General features: G+C 43.6%; 1 protein-coding gene across 1 annotated transcript in view; it reads left to right on the top strand.

The window, feature by feature from the left end:
* Positions 1–1394: 1394 nt before the first annotated feature.
* The window catches only part of SLC1A7 (solute carrier family 1 member 7), a 57800-nt gene continuing 47475 nt past the window's right edge, over positions 1395–11719 (top strand). The window contains exons 1-2 of the mRNA XM_064147395.1: positions 1395–1535; positions 2651–2730. Coding sequence (XP_064003465.1) covers positions 1395–1535; positions 2651–2730 — 221 coding nt within the window. The remainder of the gene's footprint in view (positions 1536–2650; positions 2731–11719) is intronic.

The following is an 11719-nucleotide window of genomic DNA, read 5'->3' as shown; positions in this document are numbered from 1 at the left end:
GGTGGGCCTCCGGCGGCGCGGGCTCCGCTGCTCCGCACGGGCGAGAAGTCGCAGCTGCGAAGCTGGGGGTCCCGCTGTAACTGAGAGCAGCTGGGGAGAGGCGGGCGGGCTGTGTGCAGGGAGCGTTTCACACACTGGCTTTAGGGGAGAGCAGCGGCTGCACGCTATCGCCGGAGCTTTCCCAGGACGTCAGAAAATGCTTGCAGCGGGACTGCTTCAGCAGCAGTGCAGTCCTCCCGCGTTGCCTGTGAGCTTCTTGTGACAGCGCTTTGTTCAATATAAAGGCTCCACTTATTATTTCTCCTCTGTTTGCTGTGTGTCACCATGTATCTTAAAATAGAGCGTCGAGACCTTGCCTCTAAATGGAACCGTTTCATCTCGACCTTTTGTCACTCGCATGTCAGCATGTCACACGAAATACTGTGTTACAGGATAAAACTGCGTACACACGGTTTTGTTGTACTGTATGGAATAGTTCCCATCTTAAAATAATAAACTGAATAATAAACTAACCCAGAAACTAATTTTTTTAAATGAAATTGTGGTGCAGTGAACAGTTTCAGTGGTGTATTTTTATCAGATACTCACTAGCATGAAAATCAGCCCTGGGATTGAATGCGGACACCACAAAGGAAAGCAATCCCTATGGCTTAGTCTGATAATCCTCTGAAAGTAAATTGGCCCTGCTCTAATGAACATAGTGGTTGGAAGAAAAGTGAAATCATTTCACTTGCAAGGTAACAAATGCCAAATTCCAGATGTCCTTGCATGCTTCAGTATACAGTTATTTTCTGTTCAATACGTGTCACTTATGCTATCCCTTCAGCCCTTTTTTGGTCATCAAACCAAAGAACACAAGCCTGCTTCAATTAATGAAGAGCAGTTTCACCTAGCTTGCCCTGTTGTGATAGTCCAGCTGAAAATGTTACCTGCTCTGCCCTTTAGGAAAACTGCAGCAGCATTGCTTTTGCCCATCTCAACGCACGGCTCGTGTGTGCCTTTGCTCGGTTTGGATGTCCAGACCCCAAACTGAGGAGATCAAGGGGTACGCCCAGGCACCATCTTTCTCTCAGGTGTGTCACTTTGTTTTGAAGCAGTCTTGTTTTAGAAATACTACTGCATTCTGTTCTAATTTTCCAGAGCCTCCTAATCTTCTTGCAGGCTCTTAATGATGTAGTTGATAATAGGATTGTTGGTATTAATTTGGAACAATAATGCCAGCTGCTTGCTTGGTGGCTATTGGTAGAGGGGTGACCTTGCAGGTCAGCTAAGCAGAGCTGGAAGTGCTTTGATCTGATCTATACAGAGCTAGATCTGTCTACTCGGGCACCAGGAGCAAGTGAATTCTCTCTCCATGGGATGCTGATTCTTCTCCAGAGAACAGGCAAGGCAGCATGGCAGTGGCTTTGGATGCAATCCTCGCTCGGATCAAGGATGTTTTTAAAAGGAATGGTTTGCTTATTCTCTCAGTGCTGTCAGTCACCATAGGCTGTCTTCTTGGCTTCTTCCTGAGGACGAGGCGACTCTCCCAGCAGGTAAGCGTGGCACAGCAGAGAATCAGCATAGAGAACACACCATGCTTATGTAACCACAGCCACAGCAACTCGGGGAACTTCAGCATGGACTTCCAAAGCTAAAAAGGGGGGGTTGTGTCTTTGATACATTTGTTTAAGCTAATCTGCACTTCCCTGGGCCTTTTCACACCTTCTCAAAGAATAACTTTGTGAGGGATTCTGGTCTTTAAGACACCAAGGAAGTATGGCATAAGCACATTGTAATGTCACAGCTATGGATAATATAATGGTGGATGTTTAAGCTTGATGAAAAATAGCATGTAATAGAGAGCTGTTAGAACAGGTAGTGCAATGTGTTCCTTGGATTTCATAGTACTTTGGAACATGTGCCTCTAAAGAAAGCGCTGTGAATGTTTTTTGTCACCGGGTGTAGAGAGGCGCAGATGTGAATATTACTCCAGTGATATTTATATGAATAAAATGGAGATTTCCCATCAGTAGCAGAACATGTTTTTAAAGCCACTTGTGGATATCTCCCCCAGCATACTTCAGCTAAGCTCTTTGTAGGTATCATTCCTTTCTGCTGTATTAGCTCGCCAGAGCAGACAGGGCAACAGGCATTGCCAAATGCATTGTTTGAGCACAAAATATACATCTCAGTTAAAAACATAGCACTTGATAAATCACAGAATCACAAAATCTTCAAGGCTGGAAAATACCTCAAGTCCAGCCCACAAATGCAAGTAAATGAAAACAATTCTGTGTTTGGCTACTGCTAACCACTGTCTGAACACCATTTGTGTCCAAGCAGTAGCTTCATAAGCATCTAGGGAAAAAAATGCAGAATGAAGAGGTTATTCAGGGCAACCTACTACCAACAATCACCAAGAGGTGGCATATTTAGTGTTTGTCTTCCTTTGTAAAGGAACAAAAAAATGCATTGTGTTTGCTGAATTCCAACCTGGTATGTAATGTAATTCATTTTAAAATGATCTTTGAAAGCCTTCTGTCTTTGCCACCTCATACACCAAAGCTGCAGGTTTTCCCAGTGTTAGCTGACCCTCAGCCCTAGCAGCACTTGTGACAACAGACAGTCTTTGTCTCAAAACAGTAAGCATCTCTCCATGTATTTCTAGGAAATTAGTTATTTCCAGTTTCCTGGTGAGTTACTGATGAGGATGCTGAAAATGTTGATTCTCCCACTGGTTGTTTCAAGGTAAGTGAGGACAATAATTGTCCCAGTAGTTTTGGAAGTTTCTTAAATGGCAGCATCATCCTCACTGCTTTAGCTTTAACTGAATGAGTGTGAGAGTGCCAGTGGGCATTGCTGCCCACTGTGCATTCATAGTTATAGTGGGGCTATGAAGATGGGTTTTAATCAATAGCATCATTTCCACAACACCTCACAGAGGTATTATTTGCTTAAAAACCAGTGGGAGTGGTTTTGTCATTGATGTTTGCTTCTTTCTTTGGAATGGGAGGACTTTTTCCTTCAAGCTAGCAAGTTAAATGCATGGAATAAATAGCCCATCTTCTCTAAAAGCCTACCTTAAATCTAAACAATTGAGATAATATCTTATACAAGTATCATAAAAACACCTTTCATTTAGTCTTCTGCAGGATTTGGAGAGACGTGCTGTAGCTTGATGAACACTGTCTCCAGTGAACTTGCTTGGCTTCAGCAGGAAGTGGAAGGGGGGTTTTGATTATATTAAAGGCGGAACCTTTAATGCTGCCACTCTATCAGCAGCAGAATGAATGGTATAGATCCTGGTACTGAAGGATGGTGCTTGGTTGCTGCCTTTGCAGTGGGTGGGCATAACTTAGGATGGGTTTTTCTGAAGTTTAACGGTCTTCAAGCTGGCTTAATTCACAAACAGACACCATTTGAATGGTCAGAAGCTCTCTCGTGTGCCCAATGCTGAGAGGAGATAGAAGGAGAGATGGACAGTAGCAAAACTAACTTTACCTTAACAGATCTAGGAAAAAAAGTCTTGCGATACTTGGTGCCTTTCCATGGAAGCCTCAGCTTCTGGAACCTAACACATACACCAAACTCTCGTCTTCCACTTCAGCACTTAAAATCACTGAAAGGTGCTGAAAAGTAACACGATCCAGCACTAAGGGTGTTTTAAAACCATCTACTTTTACATTAACCTTCTTAATTTTTCACAGAATGGAGCTGAGTCATGGGGCTTTGTGCTAAAGCTGGCCATACAACCACAGACTCATGCCTGGTTCTGTCCCATGCAACTAGAGAACATCAAAACAGAACATAGATCTTCTTGAGAGGTGGAAGAAGAGTTTTGCAAGGAAAACTAGATTCTCACACAAGGGAATGATGTGGCAAGGAGGACAGAACAGGATTGGAGCCCTTGCTCTTGGATCACATGCTCTTCCCTGAGAGGAATGCTTCTTCCTTAGTCTTTAGAGATGTCAGGAGGGAATTGCTGCTCTCACATGGCCTGTGCTAGCTCTGGGTTATGTACAGAAGTGTCAGGAGTGAATCTCTGAGCTGTGCTGTTAGAACTGATGCACTCCATCTTCTGAAAAGGAAAGGGAAGAAACTACAGGTCTTCAAAGGAATGAACTCTCCTTGCATAGCTCTCCAGGGTGAACCTGTCTCCCTGGATAACAAACTAGCCATCACTTACAGTTGCATACTGAAATTCCAGGGGCTTGTGAGCAAAAGATACTGCAGGCGTAGTTACGTTCTTGTCCTTGTTTTTTAACAAGCATAGCATTTCCCACACAAGTATTTAAAAACAATTGGTAAAGCAATGCTGTGTTTTTTTCACTCACCTGTATGCACACTTGTCCCTCAAGAGCAATGGCAGAGAAATTACTTTTTAAATTACTCCCTATCCTTGTTTACAGAAGCACCATAAAAAGGTTTAAATCTGATTCTCCTGGTTGATTTAATAATGCAAGTTTTCACCTGAACAAGTGAAAATTACTTGTAAAGAAAAAGGTGAGAAAGGAAAGCTGAAAGAGGCATGAAATACCCTGCCTCCAAATCCAGAGTTCACCTTGAAGGATCTTAGCAGAAGTAATATGTGGCAAATATGTGGCTCAGCAGACTAGAGAAACTTGCACAAATGCAGCCTTCAACAGAAATAGCTGAAACTTTGTACTAGCCCTCTTTTGGCATGATAGTTAGGGAGTTAAAAGAGGGGCTGTGCAGATTGTGTCCATTAGAAATGAGAAATTGTTGACATATACAGGTGTCTCTGAACGGAATTTTGTGCCTTCTTTGAATGCGGAAGGAATCGGTCAAACAACATGAGATTGTTTCTTCACTGTGCCGTTCATGGTTTCAGCTGACACTGTCCCAGCACCTGCTGTATCCTGGAGCTCCTACACCTGTTCCTGATGCCCCCTGCCGCCTGTAGTCTTACCTTTTGTTTTCCCACAGAAAAACCTTGAAAAAGCAACCACCAAACACTAGCCTGCTAGTTTGAGCCCTGCATGAGGACGTGGCCCTTCATTAAGGGTGGAGACTGATACTATCCACTGAGTAGTATCCACTGAGTCTCATGTATAGAGTTTGCTCTTCCCTGTAATGAGAACAGGCACCCATACAGAGGCTGCCACTTCTATTAGCAACATAAAGAAAGAAATAACCATTAGATAATCATCTGACAGTTTGTTTCTGCCCTAGGAGATGGAGGGTTACAAAATCCAGTTTTAGACATCAGATGTATAGGTTAATGGTATGTAGAAACATAAGATACTGGGTTTAGATCCAGGAATGGCAGTATCAGAGGAGCCTGGAAAGAGCAGGAGCCCAGTCTGAATTCATGAGCTATACACTCAAGCACAGCAGTTGGGTAATGGTGTGTATGTCCTCAACAAGCCAAAAAGATTGGCTGCAGGAGATCTGAAGTTCCTAGATTCTCTCTGGGACAGAGGGCTCTATCCTTGTTTGACAAATGCAATTATTTTCTCTATCCTGCAGAAGGTTTCAACACAGACCTGAAGATTTCAAACAGGCACATCCGTACGTGGCATGACAGAGGTAAAACTTAGTGCATCCTGCCCTTGGTCCTCTGAGATGCTTAAAATGTCACGGAGCCAGGGCTTTAGATAGACGTCTGGTGATCAGCTGGCCCAAGGGGCTCAGGTCTGGTGAGCCACCTTTGCTTCCACCGGAGGCATTTCTCGGCATGCGGAGCTTCGGGCTGCGCTGCAGCCGGCAGCCAGCAGATGGCTCTGCCGGGAAGAGCGAGGAGCCAGAGCGCTTGCGGGGGTTCAAGCGCCGGCAGGAGTGTGCGTCTGGTGGCAGCCAAATTTAGCTCTCCCTACCTGTTTGAAATGCAGAAGTGCTGTGTGTCTGATGACACTTACCCCAGAGAGCAAATTCCCCTCTCTCTCTCCCTGTTTAAAATGCAGAGGTGCCAATGAGCTCACAGGGGAGGAGGAGGTCTGGCTCCCAGCGCACTGCAGAGCCCTGGGCGGCCAAACCACCATGGGCACCACGTCTTCAAAGCTTGACTGCAAAAGGTGTGTGCCACAGATCTGTAAGGCAAGGCTGGAGAAGAGGCAGGGCTTGCAGCCCCTGGTTCTTAAACAGGATAGTGCTAGAAGCTCACAGGCTCTTTGTTGCCCGCCTTCAGCCATGTAGTTCCAGAGACCTTAAAGGACTTAACTCTCTCCTTCTGAGCTTTCCACCCCCTCTGAGTAATTTGAGAGAAAAAAAATACTAAGTTGTCATTGTATGTTTACCTGTATACGTAGCAGCAAATTGCATCTTTCAACACCCTCCTTGTTTATGTGTTCAGCTCTTACAGCAGGCTGGTTATCCCGGGGAATACTCCCTTTACCAAAAGCAGTCTGTTTCGGTTAAGCTTAGGATAATTAGTACCTTTTTTTATCTGTTTACCATTGACCATTTTCTAGATATTTAAAAAATAAAGAGCAGCAGCGATTCAATAGTTTTCCATGCAGGGAATCTGTTAAAGGAGGATTGTTCCCTTTATAGGCAAAGCTAAATAGCTGATTTGATCTCTGGCTTTGAAACAGTAAACCTTGTTCCCCAGAATATGCTGTCCCTGACACAAGGAAGTGTCCACTAATAAATATTTTTATTTATTTCAAGCCTTCTTTAGGGGCAGTAATAAATCTTTGTTACTACTGGGGTTTGTTGCTGATTTAAATACGCTGTGCTAAATATAGAGTGTCTTTCTTTAAGGGGATTCCTGTCCATGATGCCATCCGTTTGGTAATCCCTTATCCTTCTGCTCAGATTCCTGAGTGGGTCATTCTTACTCATGCTGTCAAAGCCTAGTATTGAATTAGAAACTACTTCATTACAGGACCCTTCTCCCCAGATAACTGTCTTTCACAGCTCTCTAGTTTCAAGAAGGGGTTGGTGTTCTAACAACCCTCTCCTGAAAAATGTTCCTTCATCTCTTCTGATGGAATTCTGTCCTTCAGCTGTGCTATGCCATACCAAATGTTCCTTCTCAGGAGTTCCATTTAACTGTGGCCAATTGTATAAACTGTGCGAGAAGATGTGGGGATGCTCTGGGTGCAAGCAGATGTGAACCCCCTTAAGGCCAGGAGCTGAAGTGGGCAGACTGGTGGCAGATCCCCACCAGAAGCAGCAGAGCCGCATTAGAGCGGCTTTGTGCCCAGGCTCGTGCGAAGGGCTAATGTGGCTCTGGGGCTTCCGGAGTGGCCCTGGCAGCCCAGAGCACAGGCACAGCGACTTCATGGCTGGCTCTAGCTGGCTGTGCAGGCATCCTTTAAGTAACTCATTGTGGTAGTTTGAGGGATCTTAGGTCCCCCTTAAACAAAGCCATAGGGACAGAGGCCCATCCCAGGGAGACAGACCTGCTCATCCCAGGATATCGTAATATTGTTATTCTGTTCCATATTCCAGCTTAAAAGGTAGTGCCTGTCTGACATCTCCCCCTTCTCTTCCCTGCCTTTCATGTTCCCTGGGAGTTTGGGGCTGGTTCATAGCACGCTGTGAGACACACCATTAGCCAGGGCAAACTCTGTCATCTACTGGTCTGCTTGCCATCAACTGGAGGTGAAACTGGTAGTAGACAACTGGAGATTGTTTGTCTCTTTTACTACTTAATCTTACCTTTTGTTAGGTGTGTACAATTTGACCCATTCAGAGGCCAGTACTGAATTTTGCAATCTAAATTCTCTACCATGACTAGAAATCAGTTCTTAGTATGATTGAAATAGTGTTTATACAACAGGAAAATTCAAGTCTCTACAAAATCTATCCTTTTGCTTGCTTATCATAAAATTTAAACCAAGAGGAGAGCCAAAGTTCATTCACTGAATAATAATGGGTTTATGTGAATGACAAAATGTGCTGTGCTAGTTCTTCAAGTCCATCCCTGGGAGTCTCTGTGTTGTTTTGACAAATTTACATAATTTAACTGAAGACCACATAGGAAAGCTTCTGGTCAAATTTGGCTTAGTCTTTTCTGCTGTGTAAGAGTTAAACTATTCCCTCTAGTCATTCTTTCCTAGGTCTCAACTTGTGCAGCTGCTAAACTGGGGCATAATCAAGTGGAATCAAATTTATGTTCTATATTATTTAGTGAGGTGTGGAGGAGCCTACAGCTCTCTGAGAAGCCTGTGCAGAGCAATGTTTTATAATGTACCAAAGCAGTTGTGTTTTCACCTGGAGTTAAATAACATTTGGAAACACAGAGCTTTTTCTTCAGATTGTTAGACTCTGGACTTTTCAACCTGTGTTATCTTGCCAATAGAAAAATACTGGCACTGAGGGAGAGGTCTTCACCAACATAGAAAAATAAAACTTCTGCTGGGTTAGTGTGACAAAACCCATGGGGTACTTAAATGATAAGGCTGGAGTGTGCATGATGCCCTGTTTCTGAACTGCCTGTCATGGGCATCACTGTAACAGAAGTAACTATACAAATACCTTTCACCTCAGTGAGAACAAGGTGTTAGCCCAGCAAGAGCAGGTCAGAGAGCAATCTCACTTGACACCATTTTGCTACTTTAACTTATCCACAGTGCTATTGTATTGCAGAACTAGAGGCAGATTATCCTTAAAGTTCTCCAAAGGATTCTTTGAGATTGCTTGAGACTGTAAAGGAAAGTTCTGTTCTACCTTCTTAGGAAACTTTATTAAGAATCCCTCCTCCTCCATGCCTCAGACATCATCAGATGTTTCTCTCTGTTACTATCTATAATATCATCAATGTTCATAGTCCTCTGAGAGCTCTGAAACACTTTGTGCCATACAAAGGAAACAGCAGTGACGTTAGGCTTGAGGGGCTGGATGGATTCCCTCTGTTTCCTTAGGATAGAAACACGTATGAACTATAAACAGTTGAATAAATCTGACATTTGTTATAATCCAAATTTGTTTTTCAAATCCTTTTACCCTTTACTTAATCCAGAAACACTCAAATGGCAGGAAAAAAAAAAGAAAAAAGAAAAAAGAAGCATTATTAAGAGTCTTGGCTCTTTCCCCAGCTGTGAAGCTGTACAACCATATGTAACAGATAATTTGTTTTCATTTGCATCCTGACCTTTGAATTTGGGATTATTTTTTTGAATCAGAGCAGCTGAAGTCAAGAAGCCAGCCTGGATTCTGCATGAACTGTGCTGCAAAGGCTCAGATCCCCTTTATCAGTCAGTGAGCAAAGGCTGCTGTTCATGCCCTCCAGTGTTCAAAGCTGTATCACAGTAGCCTCATATATTGGGCTATTTGGGAGGAAGCAGTGACAGAGCACTCGTTGGACGTCAGTCTTCACTGTGCGCTGAGCAAAGTTCTGCCTTGCTTCCTTCAGTCCATAAAGCCAGATTTCCTATGGCACATATCGTGCACAGTGCATGATGTCAGTTTCTGGCAGGACTTTTGCTGTGTATGTCAGTTTGTCAGTAACAGTTATGACTGTTGAGTAATAAGGAAAAGATCTCAACCTTCTGGGTAAAAAGGCAATTACTATTTTCTAAAGCATTATTCAAAAGCAGAGAAAAAAGCTGCCTGTTCTGGTGTGCTAGGAATGTAGATCTGGGGCTTATAGATTTCAGTTTCTTTTCAGGCAGCCTAGCTGTAAAGTTAAACACAATCACTGCAAACAGTGTAGAGCTAACAGTCAGATCCTCTAACATACTGCTCAGTGTTTGAAGAGTTAGAGCCTGACACCTTTGGGCTTCCACTGGCTACAGGCCAAGGCTCTCTGAAAAGCTAATTCACATTTCAGGTGCTATTTACAACAGACAGCCTAACCATGCAGAAATTGCTGCAACAATCCTGTTAGACAGCAGCCACTTTGTGTCTTTGGTGGGCTTTGAGCTTGAACACTACTGCATTTATATCAAGATACTTACACTTCAAAAATGCTGTTTGCCATTACTCGATTGTCAAAGGAAACTTCCAAAACAAAACTTGACATTAGGGACCGTTCCACTGACTAAAAATCATCAGGGGATCATTAGGGCTGGAAGAGACCTTTAAAATCGTTGAGTCCAACCATAACCCAACTGCCATGGCCACTAAACCATATCCTGAAGCACCACAGTTACAGCTTCTTGAACATCTCCAGGGATACTATGATAGTTGTTCAGTTATGTTGAGATGAGCAGAAACATGTTAGCACACCAGCAGGCTGCAAAACAATTAGAGTCTGGATGAAATCTCTGGAGGCCCTCCATGTCCTGCTGATGCCTCTCTGGCCTGTACACAAACAGACATTTAAGGAGTGTCCACTATACAAATGGGCTGCCCATCTGCAGGTGCACATCACATACCTGACCTGTCTTGGTTTGTGGGGTGAGCATGGACTGTTGCAGGCTTTTATCTTCCTCTGTACCTAGACAAATGGTGCCACATCAAAAGAGAGGTCCTGGCATCACTTAGATATGAGTTCTGGAGGTGTAGCATGGCACTAGTTTCCAACCAAGATGCCACTTGGAGGTCTGTAATATGGGTACAAGTCAAGACCAACAGATATGTTAACTAGCTATTGGCACAGGTATGGGCAGGAGGCATTTTCTCCTGTGTAGTGTGGTGTGACACTGGGAGATGGGAACCCAAAGCCATAATCTACTGCTGCAAGGCCAGACCACGTAGGGTGAAACAGGTAAAGATGGGCTATGGTGCTCCCACAGATACTGCTGTCACTCTGGCATGTGACAAGAGCAGCTGGCTTCTCTGTCACAGCCGTGGCATTGTCTTGCTCTGTAAGAATTCTGTCATCATAGAAGAAAGCAAAAGAATATCCTAGAAAGCAGAAACCATTTTGATCCTTCTCTCACTGATGAAATAATTTTAACCACACTAGAAACTAAGAGCAAAATCAATCACAAGACAATAGAAAGAAACAGAGGAAGTTTCTCATCTCTTTCTCTCATTAGTCCAGAGTCTTGTTTCCTGTCTTTTTCCTCCATAAATGTCTCCATGACAGTGAGGCAGCCACAGGTAGCCAGGCACATCTGCAGAGGGGTTCACTGCAGCACACAAAGCACTGCAACCTTTCTTTTTTGGTTTGTTTTTTTTTTTACTGTCAGTGTTTGTCTTTAAACACAGTGCCTTAATGTCTCTGTTTCCTGTGAAACAGAGCTGCTGCCTTCCTGTGTGGTAGCAGGTTGTGTTCAAGAGCATTTGGAGCTGATGAAATGGCTTGTGCCATGGAAATGGAGATTATTGCCAGATTGAAAGTTGCAGGCATTGACCTCGATGGAAAGGTAAGCGACAGGCTGTCTGCGTGATCAAACAGCATTAGTGAAGCCTGCACTTCACTTTCATGATGCTCTACTTTCAGCTGCACTGTAATCATCACTAATGTAGCTGTCAGAGGAGCTTCCCAGCCTTCCTGGGAGAACTTGCTTAGGAAGGACTTTTCTACGGCATGCAATCACAAAATGAGAATGGGAGGGAGGGTACAGGATGAATGAAAACAAACATGATTCTAGGAACAACTGTTGGTGGTTAATACTTGACCATTACTTCTTGACAGGATTAATGTCTTTCTAATCACACTAATCCTTTCTGATAACTTTATCCATAATCCATCTATTTCAAAGCTACATCCAGATGGCTCCTGGTGGAGGGGAAGACAAATAAACATGCAGAATGGGGTCTTAGCAGCAGCTTCTTGTATCTTCCCTTTCAGGGGATGTAGGTTTTGATCCTGAGAGTAGATTAAAAAAATGTGCTTTTGTCAGAAAGCAACGTAAAGAGCTAGAAAACTGCAGAGAAA

Source organism: Pogoniulus pusillus, chromosome 8 (genome assembly GCF_015220805.1).
Source record: "Pogoniulus pusillus isolate bPogPus1 chromosome 8, bPogPus1.pri, whole genome shotgun sequence".
NCBI classification, from domain to species: domain Eukaryota; kingdom Metazoa; phylum Chordata; class Aves; order Piciformes; family Lybiidae; genus Pogoniulus; species Pogoniulus pusillus.
This window is presented reverse-complemented; position numbering and strand designations above follow the sequence as displayed.